This window comes from Mercenaria mercenaria, chromosome 3, assembly GCF_021730395.1.
Source record: "Mercenaria mercenaria strain notata chromosome 3, MADL_Memer_1, whole genome shotgun sequence".
NCBI lineage: Eukaryota > Metazoa > Mollusca > Bivalvia > Venerida > Veneridae > Mercenaria > Mercenaria mercenaria.
This window is the reverse complement of record NC_069363.1, coordinates 85,386,900-85,400,361: the sequence shown is the minus strand read 5'-3', so window position 1 is coordinate 85,400,361 and position 13,462 is coordinate 85,386,900. Positions and strand designations below refer to the sequence as shown.

The window sequence follows — 13,462 nt, the reverse complement described above, 5'->3', positions numbered from 1 at the left end:
CAAATTGTTGACGACGGACTACTGACGACAGACGACGATGGACACAGGGCGATCACAAAAGCCCAACTTTGAGCACTTCCTGCTCAGGTGAGTTAAATTAATGTAAACCTCATTTTGCTGTTCAAAGCAAGTACATTCACATAGCAAGATACTACAATAATCTAACTGGGTATTTTAAAGCAGACTTTCATTACTAGGAATCTGCTAATATAAATATAAAACAGTATACACTTTGAAATCAAACATGATACTAATTCAGGTTTAATATATTTCAATGGTTTAATTACAATCAATGAATATACTTTGTTTATGAGGATTTGGGGGCTGCAATTCCTTCAGTCGCCACCACCCACTTTCCTTCAGTTCATTGGCACCAGACACAAAGATTGCTGGACATCCCTGGGATAACACACCAGCTACAGTACCATGCCATAGTGAGGTCTTCTTTCTGTAACATCAATATAAATCAGATCACTTTAATACACAGAAATTGTAAAAATAAAAATTTCATAGATCATTTGCAAATTGAAAACATTGTTGTGTTCCAGGCATACCTGAATGCCATATTTAGCTCAGTAACTGAGTGTAAACCTAGTGTTAAGTTGGTCGAAGGTCCAAAACCAAGCATAAACTCTTTTCACATACCCTTTACATCATTCACTTCAATGTTGGCCAGACGTACTGGTCAGAATTCAAGCAAAGCATACAGGGAGCAGTAACACCATATACCCCACACACCCCTATAGGAAGCTGTGGAATTAATGCCTGCTTCCATAACAGAAAGTAAAATCACCATAATTATGGTTTAATTTGGACATACTCACCTCTGTGAAAAGTAAGAGGAGGAAAAGTCTAGTATTTCCATGAAATAATCGATTGACCACCCAGTCAGCTTGGCCTGTTAGTTTGGTAAGTTATTGTTAAGGTGGTAGTGGACTCAAATCATGTGTTAGGTGCACTGAAGGCACACACATTTTCACCTTATTGTGTTGTAATTACTTTTCAACACTCCTTTTTATAAAAATTACATAAGAGCAATTAATTTTGGGACTACTCTTTTATTTTCAATATCAGTTAATTGTATTTATAATAATTTATTAAGTAATGGAACATTATTTTTTGTTTAAAAGCTGGCCAATGTGAAAAACAATAATAAAAAATAAATGCTCTTATCATTATAAAGGTAAGTAACAACTGACTGCCACAATTACCTGATATGTCAGAGTTATCTACCTTCTGTTAAAACAAAAAGAGGAAGTAAAACAAAAAAGTCCAGAAACCTACATAGAACACAAAAAGATAAGTTTGTCTAAAAATGAGATAATTATTCAATTTGACAACTTCATACAAAAACAAAGGTATGTACTTTCACTATACACAAAGTAGAGTTGATTAATAAAAGAAATACAGTCTTATGCTTTAATATGTCCTGTTAAACATTTTTATCTTATATTCAGAAGGAAAACACATTGGCAGTCCATGGCTACCAAGTAAACAAATGCCCTCTATTGTGACACTTCTTCAACTGAAAGCTCAAGAGATTAATATAAGGGACCTTAAAAATATTTGCTGGAGTATTCTGCAAAATTCTATGAAATGATCAACGTATATATTAAATTTGTAGGTTACTCTATTTTTAGAATGTTTCAAGCAACAGAATATACCAGAACAGTGTCAATGAGATTGTCAGAGGTCCTTGCTGATATTGGAGTGAACGAGAGAATTATACTGAAGAGAAGGAGAACAATGATGCTGATAGAATCAATGTATACAATATCAAACAAACTAGATTATAACGATTTTTCAGTATACCATTTAGGAAGTCGGTCTGAAGGCACAACAACACTGGGACTTAATTCAGATGATGACAGACTGATCTGTCTTAATGCCTTTAATTTGATACAAGACTGGACTGACTGGGAACCTGGTATGATAAATCAATTGATGATCCAGGGTGAGACTGTATCACCTGGCTATTGTCTGCTACAACTTCTTAGAGATGATACTCCACTTCCCCACAATGATGTACCTAATGAACATTTCTGCAAAGACAGAACAGGAAGAATACTGGTAAAGAATACAATTGTAGCTAAATCTGTAACTAAAATCTTCCAGGATGGAGTAATACATGGTCCAGCATATACAGAGAAAGGAAAACATGGGATTTTGGACACAGACTTTGTTAGTGCCTACCCCTGTAAATCATGGCCTCTACAAGGTAGACAATGGTTAGACTGGCAAGGTGTAGGTCAGTGGCCTTCAGATCACATGAAGAGATATTGCAGAAACACTGGGTGTTTTGTTGTTGCCGTTGGAAGCAAAGGCAGTGAAAATGAAGAGTTTGAATGGAGAATATCAACATCTCTAGCTGAAAGGTGTTTAATGTTTAATCTCAATATTACACAGATTCACTGTTATATCTTGATGAAGATGATATTAAAAACCTTCATCAAACCACTCTCTGAAGACACCATTTCAAGTTATATGTGTAAAACAGTTCTGTTCCACTGTATTGCAAATATACACTCCAATGTCTGGAGAGAAAATAACTTACTTGTTTGTGTATCATTGTGTATATTTGTCCTATACGACTGTATTTTGAATGAAAACTGTCCTCATTTTATCATACCTGGAAACAACTTGATGAGAGGACATATTTCTCATGAATATAAACCTTACATTCTTCAAATACTGCAGTATATTATAAACAGCAAAGGGAAAGCATTACTGGAGATTAAATGTGATAATCTTGGTACAAGGATTCAGCTGAAGTTGAGTAATTTACCCTCAGTCAAAACAAGTGCCCTTATTTCAGGACATTTATTAGGAACAACTGCAAAGGTCATTGATGACAACATACGGGACTGTCTAACTGTAATTAGAAACAGCAGTTATGAAGAAGCCATACAAACACTGCTGATGTTTATTTTCAAACTAGTTTGTATATCTAAATACTGCCAAGGACTGGACAAAAAAGCCTGCTGTCTTCTTGTACCACATCTATGTACAACTCTGGGATGTGTCCTTGTATCCCTCAATATTTGTTGGTACAATAACTTATGTGCTGAAGCCCTCACCCGGATCACACTGGGTCTGAACACCGATGTTGCATCTGGTAAACTGAAGCTAGCCTCCATATTATACTGTACAGGTGATATTCAAGGTACAGACAATTTTCTCAGAGATATTGAAGCAAACTATGATCTAAATATTGTTGAGTCAATTTGTAGATGTCATGCTGTCATCCATCTACAAAAACGAGGATTTTGTGCAATATCTGACAATCACAATGAAGAAGCTATACAGTCAACTACTGCATTCTGTGTCAAATTTGTAATATGTGAAATTAACTGTGTTCCACATGAATTAAGACATGAAATGTTTAGATCTTCACAAGAAGACCTAGCTTTCAGAGGTGTAGAAGACAAATGGATGGACTTGGCTGTTGTTGATTCTCTACCTTACCTCTACTTCCTACAATACAAGACCTACAGCTTTCTTAGGAGATATGAAGATAAACAAAGAGCCCTTTCCAAGCTTGCCAGGACCATTGACCAGGAACCAAAGCTTGGACACAGGGAAACAGCCTTGAACCTACTGGGACAGTGTATGGAACAAGAGGATCGAGCTGTAGATGCATTACACTGTTATTTATTATCCCTTAATAAAAGGGAAAGAAACAATGCTGCCAAGATACATATCTGTAGACTGCTTTCTACTATGGTAAATGCCAATTAGTTTAAAATAAACAAAGACATTCTTTGAACAGTAAGTGAAAATTTTCAACACAAATCAATATCATAAGTGTTTAGTTTTAGTTTAGTCATATTTTATTGTAATGTCACACAAGAAACAATAATAAATGTACCTCAAGACATGAATATACAGATACATATACATGTATATATATACAGCAGCGAACCAACAGTACATCAAGACATGTATACTGGGTATACCAATTACCGGGATATACATATTACCGTGAATGTCCTGTTTTGACACTTAACATGAAAATTGCTTTACAATTTTTCTCTCATTATTCACGTGCTTAGATTTTTAGCAAAACTATTTTTGAAAATTGGAGTGTCTTTCTTTTTATTTCACACTGATCCCAGAAATTAAGGAATTTAGCTAAGCTACTGGTCATTATGGTTAAACTTTGCAAATTTTCTCTGCAAATTTTCAATGAAGTTGCTTATTTCTGCCATATCTTTTTCTTATTTAGTTTGGCCCATTATAAAAGAGAAATGCTTTCTTTGTCTTAGATCAATTTAACAACTTCTTTAGATTGAAAGTTGAAATTCACAGTAATAGGTATATGCCAGAAAATGCTAAAATTCCCCACCTCTGTTCTTTGAATGACAGTAGTGGAACTTTTACCTGGTGTTTTGACGATTGTTTTGCCAAAAGTCTAAAGTTAAAATATAAATTAATTAAACAGAATAAAATTTATCCTTTCATACAATCATTTTGTTATAAATAGAGTCCACTGAATATAAGACTCCCGGTAATTGGTATACCCAGTATAATACTACAGTAAATCAATATACAATCATCATGTATAAGTAAATTCAGTAACTTTCTAATGGTAAGATAATATGAAAGGGTTTGACCACAAGATTTACTGACAGTAAAATTCAGTCCATCCCTTGGTGTCAAATTAATACAATTTGCATTAGATTAAACTAGACAGTCTGCATCGCATAATTTGGTCCTTTGATAGTTTAATGATACTACATAAAGCCACAGAAACCTAGAGATTGTTTTTCATGTAAAACGTATGTTTCCCACATTCTAACACATGAACATTGTAAAATGCCATGAATTAGGGGCCAAAACTCCAGAGAAAATAACTGAACCATAACATTCAAACGACATACACAACTTGGCCTGGCATTTACCGCTGCTTTGAAGTTTGGTGGAATTCCAATCAGTGGTATAGGGGACAAATTAAGGGTCATAATTCTCACAATTCAAACAATCTTGGTAGAGAACCGCCAAAAGAAAATTCCTGACAAATTATTTTCAAATCTAGCTAGTGCTTTCTGTGAAACTTTAAAAAGTTTTCCTTTCTATTGCCATGGCAATTTGAGTTCTGCATGGAATAACAAAAGTGTTAGACTATCACAAAATACGCCTGTCATAGAACTTGGCCTAATTCAAGGCCCATAATCCAAGAGTGCCATAGGGGATTTGGCTGGTGATCGAACCTGGTCGAGATATTATACCCAAAAACATTATCTGCAAGTTTAGTGAAGATCGGATGAAAACTGTTTGACTTAGACAGCTGACAAGGTTAAATTTGCAGTTTTTCAAGTAATTCAAGGGCCATAACCCAAGAGTGCCTGGGGCGATTTGGCTGGTTATCGAACTTGGCTGAGATATTATACCCACAAACATTGTCACCAAGTTTGGTGAAGATCCAATGAAAACTGTTTGACTTAGAGGGCGGACAAAGCTAAATTGGCAGATTTTGTGTAATTCAAGGGCCATAACTCAAAAGAGCCTAGGGCGACTTTGCTGGTTATTGAAATGGGCTGAGATATGGCCATGAATAATATCATCAAGTTTGAGATTAAGACTTTTTGATTAAGAAAGTGGACATGCTTTTGGACGCCTTCCGCCCGCCCACCATGGGTGTTCACATAATACGCCCTGCTCTATCAGAGATGGGCGCATAAAAGTCATCGAACGGCTTTACTAGAAGACTATCCAACCAACATCCAGAACACGTTTTATCATCAACTTCTGCCAAATGGTATCAAAGGCGATGCTATTTGACGGAGTGTTGACAGACAGACAACTAGTGATCACAACAATTCAACCGAAGCACTTTGTTCTTTACCAAGTCACTAAAAACAAAACATTCCCATCAGATTTTATATAGATCCTTGGAATAAAATTATGCCTGTACAGTGTTAACAAGGGTTTCCTACGTTTTGACCAGTTAACTTAGTTATGATCCCATATGACAAAGTTTCAAAACTGACATACACTTTTGAAGACAAACATTCCGACCTGGTTTCATATAGATCATGTAGAAAATATGACTTCTGCAGAGTTAACCAGTTTATTTCATAATTTGACTTAGTTTTTGATTCCATTATATATAATTAGAAAGAAACAAACTTTATCTAGGTTTTATGAAGATTTCTTTCTCACCATAAAAATGTAGTTGAAGATCATTAAATTACATTTAGTATCTAATTTGTACCGAACATTTGGAGAAAAATACAGACCTACAAGAATCTATAAAAACTGTGTGTTCAAAAGCTCAATACCTTGTTGTCCTCCAAATATTAGAAGAAATACTGCTGTTTATAAATACATATTTTTTTAATTTACCTTTGTGTGATTCTGGGACAGTTTAATATGAGTGTTATGTTTACGGATTTCATGGACAAGCATATCTTGTATACTACTGTTTGCAGATCAAATTGCCCCTTCAACATTTTTGAAATCGATAGAGTTGCACGTTTACGTCACAAAAATGGTGTAGCTGAAGCTATTTTTGGAGTAATCCTGACAGGTTATCCCCGCCTCATCCACAATAAATTATTCATTCAACTTGTCGTGAAACTTCTTTTCTTTAACTTGAAGTCACACAAAGCGCGCGCTCTGACTCTATCTTTAAAGTATCGCCGTACTTGCATACATTGTGAAGTGCAATAAGGTGGTATTAGATATGTTGTTTTAAAGGTAGAATATAGAATATTTCAACTATGTTCAAATGAAAACAGCGTTTTTTGTTTGTTATGACAATTATTATCGACGAAATTTCCAACCACGCAAGGTATACAAGGTTTTATAGAAAGGTAACATTGAACCTTCAAGCTGCGCAACACTTGTAGATCTAATTGTCATATCCATAAAAACTGATTTATTTGATATTTAAACTTTTGCAGTCTTCCGTAGCTTAACTATCGCAAATCTAACTCCATTATGTATCTGGTTTTTTTTTTGGTTTTTTGTTGTTGTTTTTTTATATATATATATTTTTGACGGTCACTCTAAAAGGACCAAAATAATTGAGGATAAATCACAGTACACCGTCATGTAAAGTTATTTGTTTTATCGCTTTTAAGGGGAATTATGATAATTTTCACATAAATTAATGAGAAATTGAATCCCCCTTTTGATTAGTCTAAATAATGAGACCTCGGGTAGACCGATTTTACATTGTGATATTTTACGTTGTCTACTTGAAGGGGATATCGACCAGTCAAAAATATAACGATATTAAACTCTTGAGTATAATTATTTGGACTACCTTTAGATACATGTATGTTTTATTTGAATTTATCTCGTATTCGCAACAAAATCAGCATTTAAACCCAAATCTAGCGATGACAATTTCTTTCGAGTGGAGAAAATAACTCGTAACTGTTCCCTAGGATCGCGTAAAATTAGTTAGACTAAGACTAACATATTTCGTAAGAAATTGCCGACTTTTTTCAACTAAAGAGGCATGGTCGGTTCCGGGAATCTAACTTATGCCCTTCAATCAATGATGAGCGAATCCAACAACTCGAGTCAGTCGCGTTTTATAATTATTGTGAAAAATAAACACGAGATACATTAATTAAAAGAAAAGTCTGCAGCAAAAGGTACTGAAATTTAGGCAGAAAAGGCCTGTAATGTATAAGAGGGTGTCTTTTTTTCACATCCACGCTACCTAAATGTAGTTAGACTTACAAAGTCTGCTGAGATCAAGTTATCTGTAATAAAGTTAAAGTTTATTCTTTCTTCATACTGACACTGATATTTTCTAAGAAAACCATTTTCTCTCTAGGCTCATCTCAACAGAGTCAGAGGTTAGAGATATTGTAAATTTTTTCAGGAAGTGCCATCAAAGAGGATTGATTTTATGGCCAAGTGCTTTACATGTAATGACTCTAACGGCTGATGCCAGTCTAAAATGTAGTGTGCATTGTGGCAAAATTTTAAATGAAGATTAGATCTAGTACATCTGTTATATTCCGGTTAAACACCCGTTCCAACAGTATTTAAATAGCATTTCTCGGTCATGCAGCCAATGTAAACAAGTTCATTCAGTGTATTTTACGCGTATCGGAAAGGCGGAGATACCTGTATAAACGAGATCCAAAAATAGCTTCAGCATGGCTGCTTTTGTGACGTAAAGGTAAAAGTCTATCGATTTAAGAAAAGGCGAAAGGGCAATTTGATCTGCAAACAGTAGTATGTGTTAGAAATTATATACAAACCTATTTTCTCAAAAAATAAATGTGTTTTACTGATATGAATGATATAATTACTTAACATTTACTTAGATATCTCTTATATTTAATAATTGTTGTTTGTAAATGGTATATGTGAATACATGTTTAATGAAGCATGGGTCTAAATCATAATTAAGATTTTATTTAATTTAATTACCTGTCTAAAATCTTAATAAATAAATCAAGAAATGAAAAGCAATTACATCATTTATTTAATATGCTTCTGACTGGCTTCATAATCATGATAACCGTAACTTGAAGAAATTAAAAACATTTTTATTTACCTATCTACTTACACAAAGCTAAACAGATTGGCAGGTAAAGGAAAAACAGACTTCATTTAAATTTCAGCCATTTTGTAAGGAGTCCAGTCAGAAATCATGTTATATCACTCTGTTAGTTTCTTTTTATTCTAATGCTGTTCTTCAATCTTTTCTCCTAAAACCCCTCAAACCCATATGTCTTTTTCCTGTGTCATTAACTTACCTTTGAGATCCAAAGAAAGTAGTCCAGTGATTGTCAATGAATGTACAGATATGTTCCTTCCATCTGAAATATCCACACATTCCTGACCCCGCCAGCTGTAGATTGTACAATGTTAGGTGGACTACTTGCACCCTAGATAAATACATAAACATCTTCTTAAAGAGAACAAGTGAATGAAGTATTGCCATGCAATACAAAGTCCCCTACTGGAAGGCACCTAATTTTCTCTACTGCAGTATAACATAATGAACTGATATCTGTCAATGATGTATAAACAATATTGTACTACATATACAATATGTTATAACAACACACTTGGATTAAAATGTGCATATCGAGGGCATAGAGCGAAACTGGTCTATCTGTATATAGAAATAGAAGCAGATAGACTAGTTTCTCTCTAAGCCCTCGATATATAAAAACCCACAGTTGTTTTCATATTGAATTTTTTTGGCTGATTATAAAAATGTTATCATGTAAGTTATTTATAGTAACAACAAAGGGAAATTAATCTTTAAAAAAAAAAAAATCTCCACAAGAAACTCTTTACCAGGTAGAGATAGGTCAAAATACACCTAAAAATTGGATGTAACAAGCATGCTGTACCACAGAAAAGTGGTCTCGATTTTTCTCTACCGCCAGTAATAAAAAAGTTACAATAAAATCTATTTATAGTAACAACAAAGGGACGTAATTCTAAAAACAAGGGTGCCTCATGGTGGTGAACATTTGGTCCAAGTTACATCAAAATCCCTCCATGCATGAAGAAGAAATGTTTCGTACAAAGTCATTCTTGAATTTGACCTTTGACCTCTAAATATGACCTTGACCTTAGACCTAGGGACCTGGTTCTTGCGCATGACATGTTGTCTCATCCAGGGGAATTTTTGTGCCAACTGATATCTAAATCCTGCTTTGCAAGACAAAGTTATAGACCGGACAGGAAAAAAATCCTCTTGACCTTTGATCTCAAAGTGTATCCTTGACCTTTAAGCTAGGGTACTGGGTTTGCGCATGACGCGTCGTCTCATCATGGGAAACGTTTATGCCAAGTAATATTGTAATCCCTTGATGGATGACAGAGTTCTGGATCGGACAGGGAAAAAACCTTATTGACCTTTGACCTCCAATTGTGACCTTGACCTTTGAGCTAAGGGTCTGGGCTTTGCGCAGGACATGTTGTCTCATCATGGGGAACATTTGTGCCAAGTAATATTAAAATCCCTTCATGGATGGCAGAGTTATGGACGGGACAGGAAAAAAACTCTGTTGACCTTTGACCCCCAATTGTGACCTTGACCTTTGAGCTAGGGGTCTGGGATTTGCGCATGACACGTCGTCTCATCATGGGGAACACTTGTGCTAAGTGATATTAAAATCCCTTAATGAATGTCAGAGTTATGGACCGGACACGAAACAGACCCTGTTCATGCTATGATAACATTTGACTGCTAAGTTTGACCTTGACCTTTGAGCTAGGGGTCTGAAAGTTGTGCATGACACATCGTCTTATTATGAGGTACATTTGTGCCAAGTAATATTAAAATCCCTTCATAGATGGGAGAGTTATGGACCGGACAGGAAAAAAGCCTTGTTGACCTTTGACCTCCAATTGTGACCTTGACCTTTAAGCTAGGGGTCCAGGTTTTGCGCATGACACGTCGTCTCCTCATGGGGAACATTTGTGCCAAGTAATATTGAAATCTCTTCATGGATGGGAGAGTTATGGACCGGACAGGAAAAAAGCCTTGTTGACCTTTGACCTCCAATTGTGACCTTGACCTTTGAGCTAGGGGTCCGGGATTTGCGCATGACACATCATCTCATCATGGGGAACATTTGTGCCAAGTAATACTAAAATCCCTTCAAGGATGGGAGAGTTGTGGACCGGACAGGAAAAAAGCCCTGTTGACCTTTGACCTCCAATTGTGACCTTGACCTTTGAGCTAGGGGTCCGGGTTTTGCGCATGACACGTCGTCTCATCATGGGGAACATTTGTGCCAAGTAATATTAAAATCCCTTCATGGATGACAGAGTTATGGACCGGACACGAAATTGCGGACGGACGGACAGACGGACCGACGGACGGACGGAATGACGGAAAAGTGCATTCCTATAGTCCCCGAAACTGGTTTTCAACCAGTAGGGGACTAATAACTGTGAAATCATTAATATTCATGAGGGACTAATTTTGTGGATTTTGTTGTTGAGGCAATCCACAATATTTAATCCAAACGAAAAAGTAAAATGTCCATTCATTTTATGTTCAAAAGTTGAAATCCATGAATTCATTTCCCCATGAAATTGCCGTTTTGACCAAAACAACAAATTTAATGCCCAAGAAATTAAATGATTTTACAGTATGTCATAACAGTGTCTTGACAATGTTTGTAAAGTTTTTGTACCTAGATTTCCTAGGTTTTAAGCCACAACACAATTTACAGGTATGTTGCACCATGTCTTTCAAGCTTGACTAGTGGAAGGTGATTGGTACACATTCAGGCATTAGTTCTGGCAAAGGCTTTTACCTGTGTGCAAGCAACAAGTCAACTGGATGGCTTCTTTACCAGACTGCATACACCCAAAGTGAGATTCAAAAGTAGTCAGGGACAAGTGATTCAAAGTAAGCAACCTTAACCACTTATACATGTAGCTATTGAGATTCATCTGTATACAATTTTGAATAGCTCTGCTACCAAGATATCTTTTCAACAAAATGCTGGACTGCTTGCTACAAAGTCTGTGGTACAAGTTTTAAGTTAACTGACTGAATATTTCGAGGTTTGTTGTCTATACACTTAAACTGATCTGAAAAACACTGAACAAGAGGTCAGCGGAAAGTTTTTAAATTCTGAGTTGAAATATTGAATGAAATGTTGACAGCAAACAAATTTTTTTCGAAAAATTAATACTGAAAAACACACCACAAAATATACTTGAAATGAGATACTTCACATTCTTTACATTTCGACTAGGACTCAGGAACAATTACTCAGTTAATCGGATCTGATTTGATTACTAGATGAAACCGGTTTCAATTTTGCAAAACCGCTAATCGCTCTCAAACAATTAACATCATGAATCGTACCTTTTCTTTATAAACATTTCTTTGACCAGCACATAGACTCGCAGTATATTTCCGCTAAAACACATTGAACATAGTCAATTTAGTGTGTCTATTTATATTCTTGAATGGTAAGATGTTATGTTTTGATGACAAGCCACAATTACATTATATAATGTTATATTAAGTTACCATTGGAGCCTCATGCGTGTTAGTTCTTCCTCGCCACCTCCACACATCTCACATTTGAAACGATACAGGTAGTCTCCCTTTAATGCTGATGCTGGACCACTCTTCAAACATTCTGAAATCGTTTTATATGAAAGATGCATTAAGCAAAAAAATAATTGTTTAAAAATACAGTCGACATTGTATTAAGAGACTACCCAAGGGACTGCTAGTCAGATGAAAAGGAAAGTTATTTTTAACTGTTTATGTAACTGAATTTATTATGAACATGCATGTATGGTTTCAAAATCTGTTTTAACATAGTGAACACTTTTCCAAGTCCACAAACTGAAAATTATGACTAGATTATTTGTCAGTTTGATTGATATAAAGGTTAATTGCATTCAGTCATGTGCAAAACGTTCTCCCTAATTACATAGATGAAGAAATGCCCGGTAGGATTTTGGTACCGGGCAGTCGCTTAATAGATACTTTTGTCAAATATTTTACCTGTCAGGACTGCATTAATGTGGTCGCTAGTGGTTTAATAAAAAAAGCTGTTTAATGGAATGAATTTATATAATGAAAAAGTTCGGGAGGGATTTTGACTGGTCGTTTAATATAAACAAGAGGGCCATGATGGCCCTATATCGCTCACCTGTTATCATTGCACTCGAGGACATGAAGGTCCTCAGAAAAAAATATCTAAGTCCAAAGGACAGGAACAACAAAGGTAAGAAATTTAACCAAAAAGAAAAAAAAAATTCTTTCAAGGTACAGGTATGTCAAAATACACCTAAAAATTGGAGGTACCATCCATGTTGTACCACAGAAAAGTGGTCTCGATTTTTCCCTACGGCCAATAATAAAGAAGTTACTAAAATAAGCTATTTATAGTTACGTAAAAGGGAAGTAATTAAAAAGAAAATTATTGTAAGTGATCAAAAGAAGGATCTGCCAAATAAATCTGTTGACATAAATGAAATTTCAGATCAGTATCTTCATTAGTTACGGAGATATACCCATTTTAATTTGAAATAAAGGGAGGTAATTTGACATAAAATCAGTCCATAGTTATTTACTTTGATTGGCTCAGTCAAACTAATGACAACAATGAAATTTCAAATAAGTCCTATAAGTACTTACTGATATAATAGGGATTATCTAGAATCTTGTATTCGATAATCCTTCTTAAATACATCACTTAGTGGGTGGGTCGGTGTGTTTTTGGTAATGGTACGGTACGGTACGGAATTTAGCAATGCCGTAGATACTCTTCAAAGGAGGCGCAATATTATCACAATCCGGGAACTTGCTGGAACAACCAAAAAAGCGCTAAACAATTGAACGCAATAAAAGGCATTTACAAGTCATTTCCAGTCTTTTTCACTATGCCTAGAAGAAAGTGCACCAAAGCGGCGTCACGGCCGGACAAGCGGAGACGATCGGAGACAAGAGTTTCTTCACCTAGAGCGCAGGACGAGACTTACGAGAGGCCGAAAC

General features: G+C 35.5%; 1 protein-coding gene across 1 annotated transcript in view; it reads right to left on the bottom strand.

Moving 5' to 3' along the window:
• Nucleotides 1–264: 264 nt before the first annotated feature.
• Nucleotides 265–13,462, bottom strand: part of LOC128555753 (cysteine-rich protein 2-binding protein-like) — a 28,347-nt gene continuing 15,149 nt past the window's right edge. The window contains exons 3-5 of the mRNA XM_053539109.1: nucleotides 11,984–12,095; nucleotides 8,727–8,858; nucleotides 265–448 (exon numbers count right to left, since the gene is read on the bottom strand). Of these exons, the coding sequence (XP_053395084.1) occupies nucleotides 280–448; nucleotides 8,727–8,858; nucleotides 11,984–12,095 (413 nt within the window). The 3' untranslated portion in view covers nucleotides 265–279. The remainder of the gene's footprint in view (nucleotides 449–8,726; nucleotides 8,859–11,983; nucleotides 12,096–13,462) is intronic.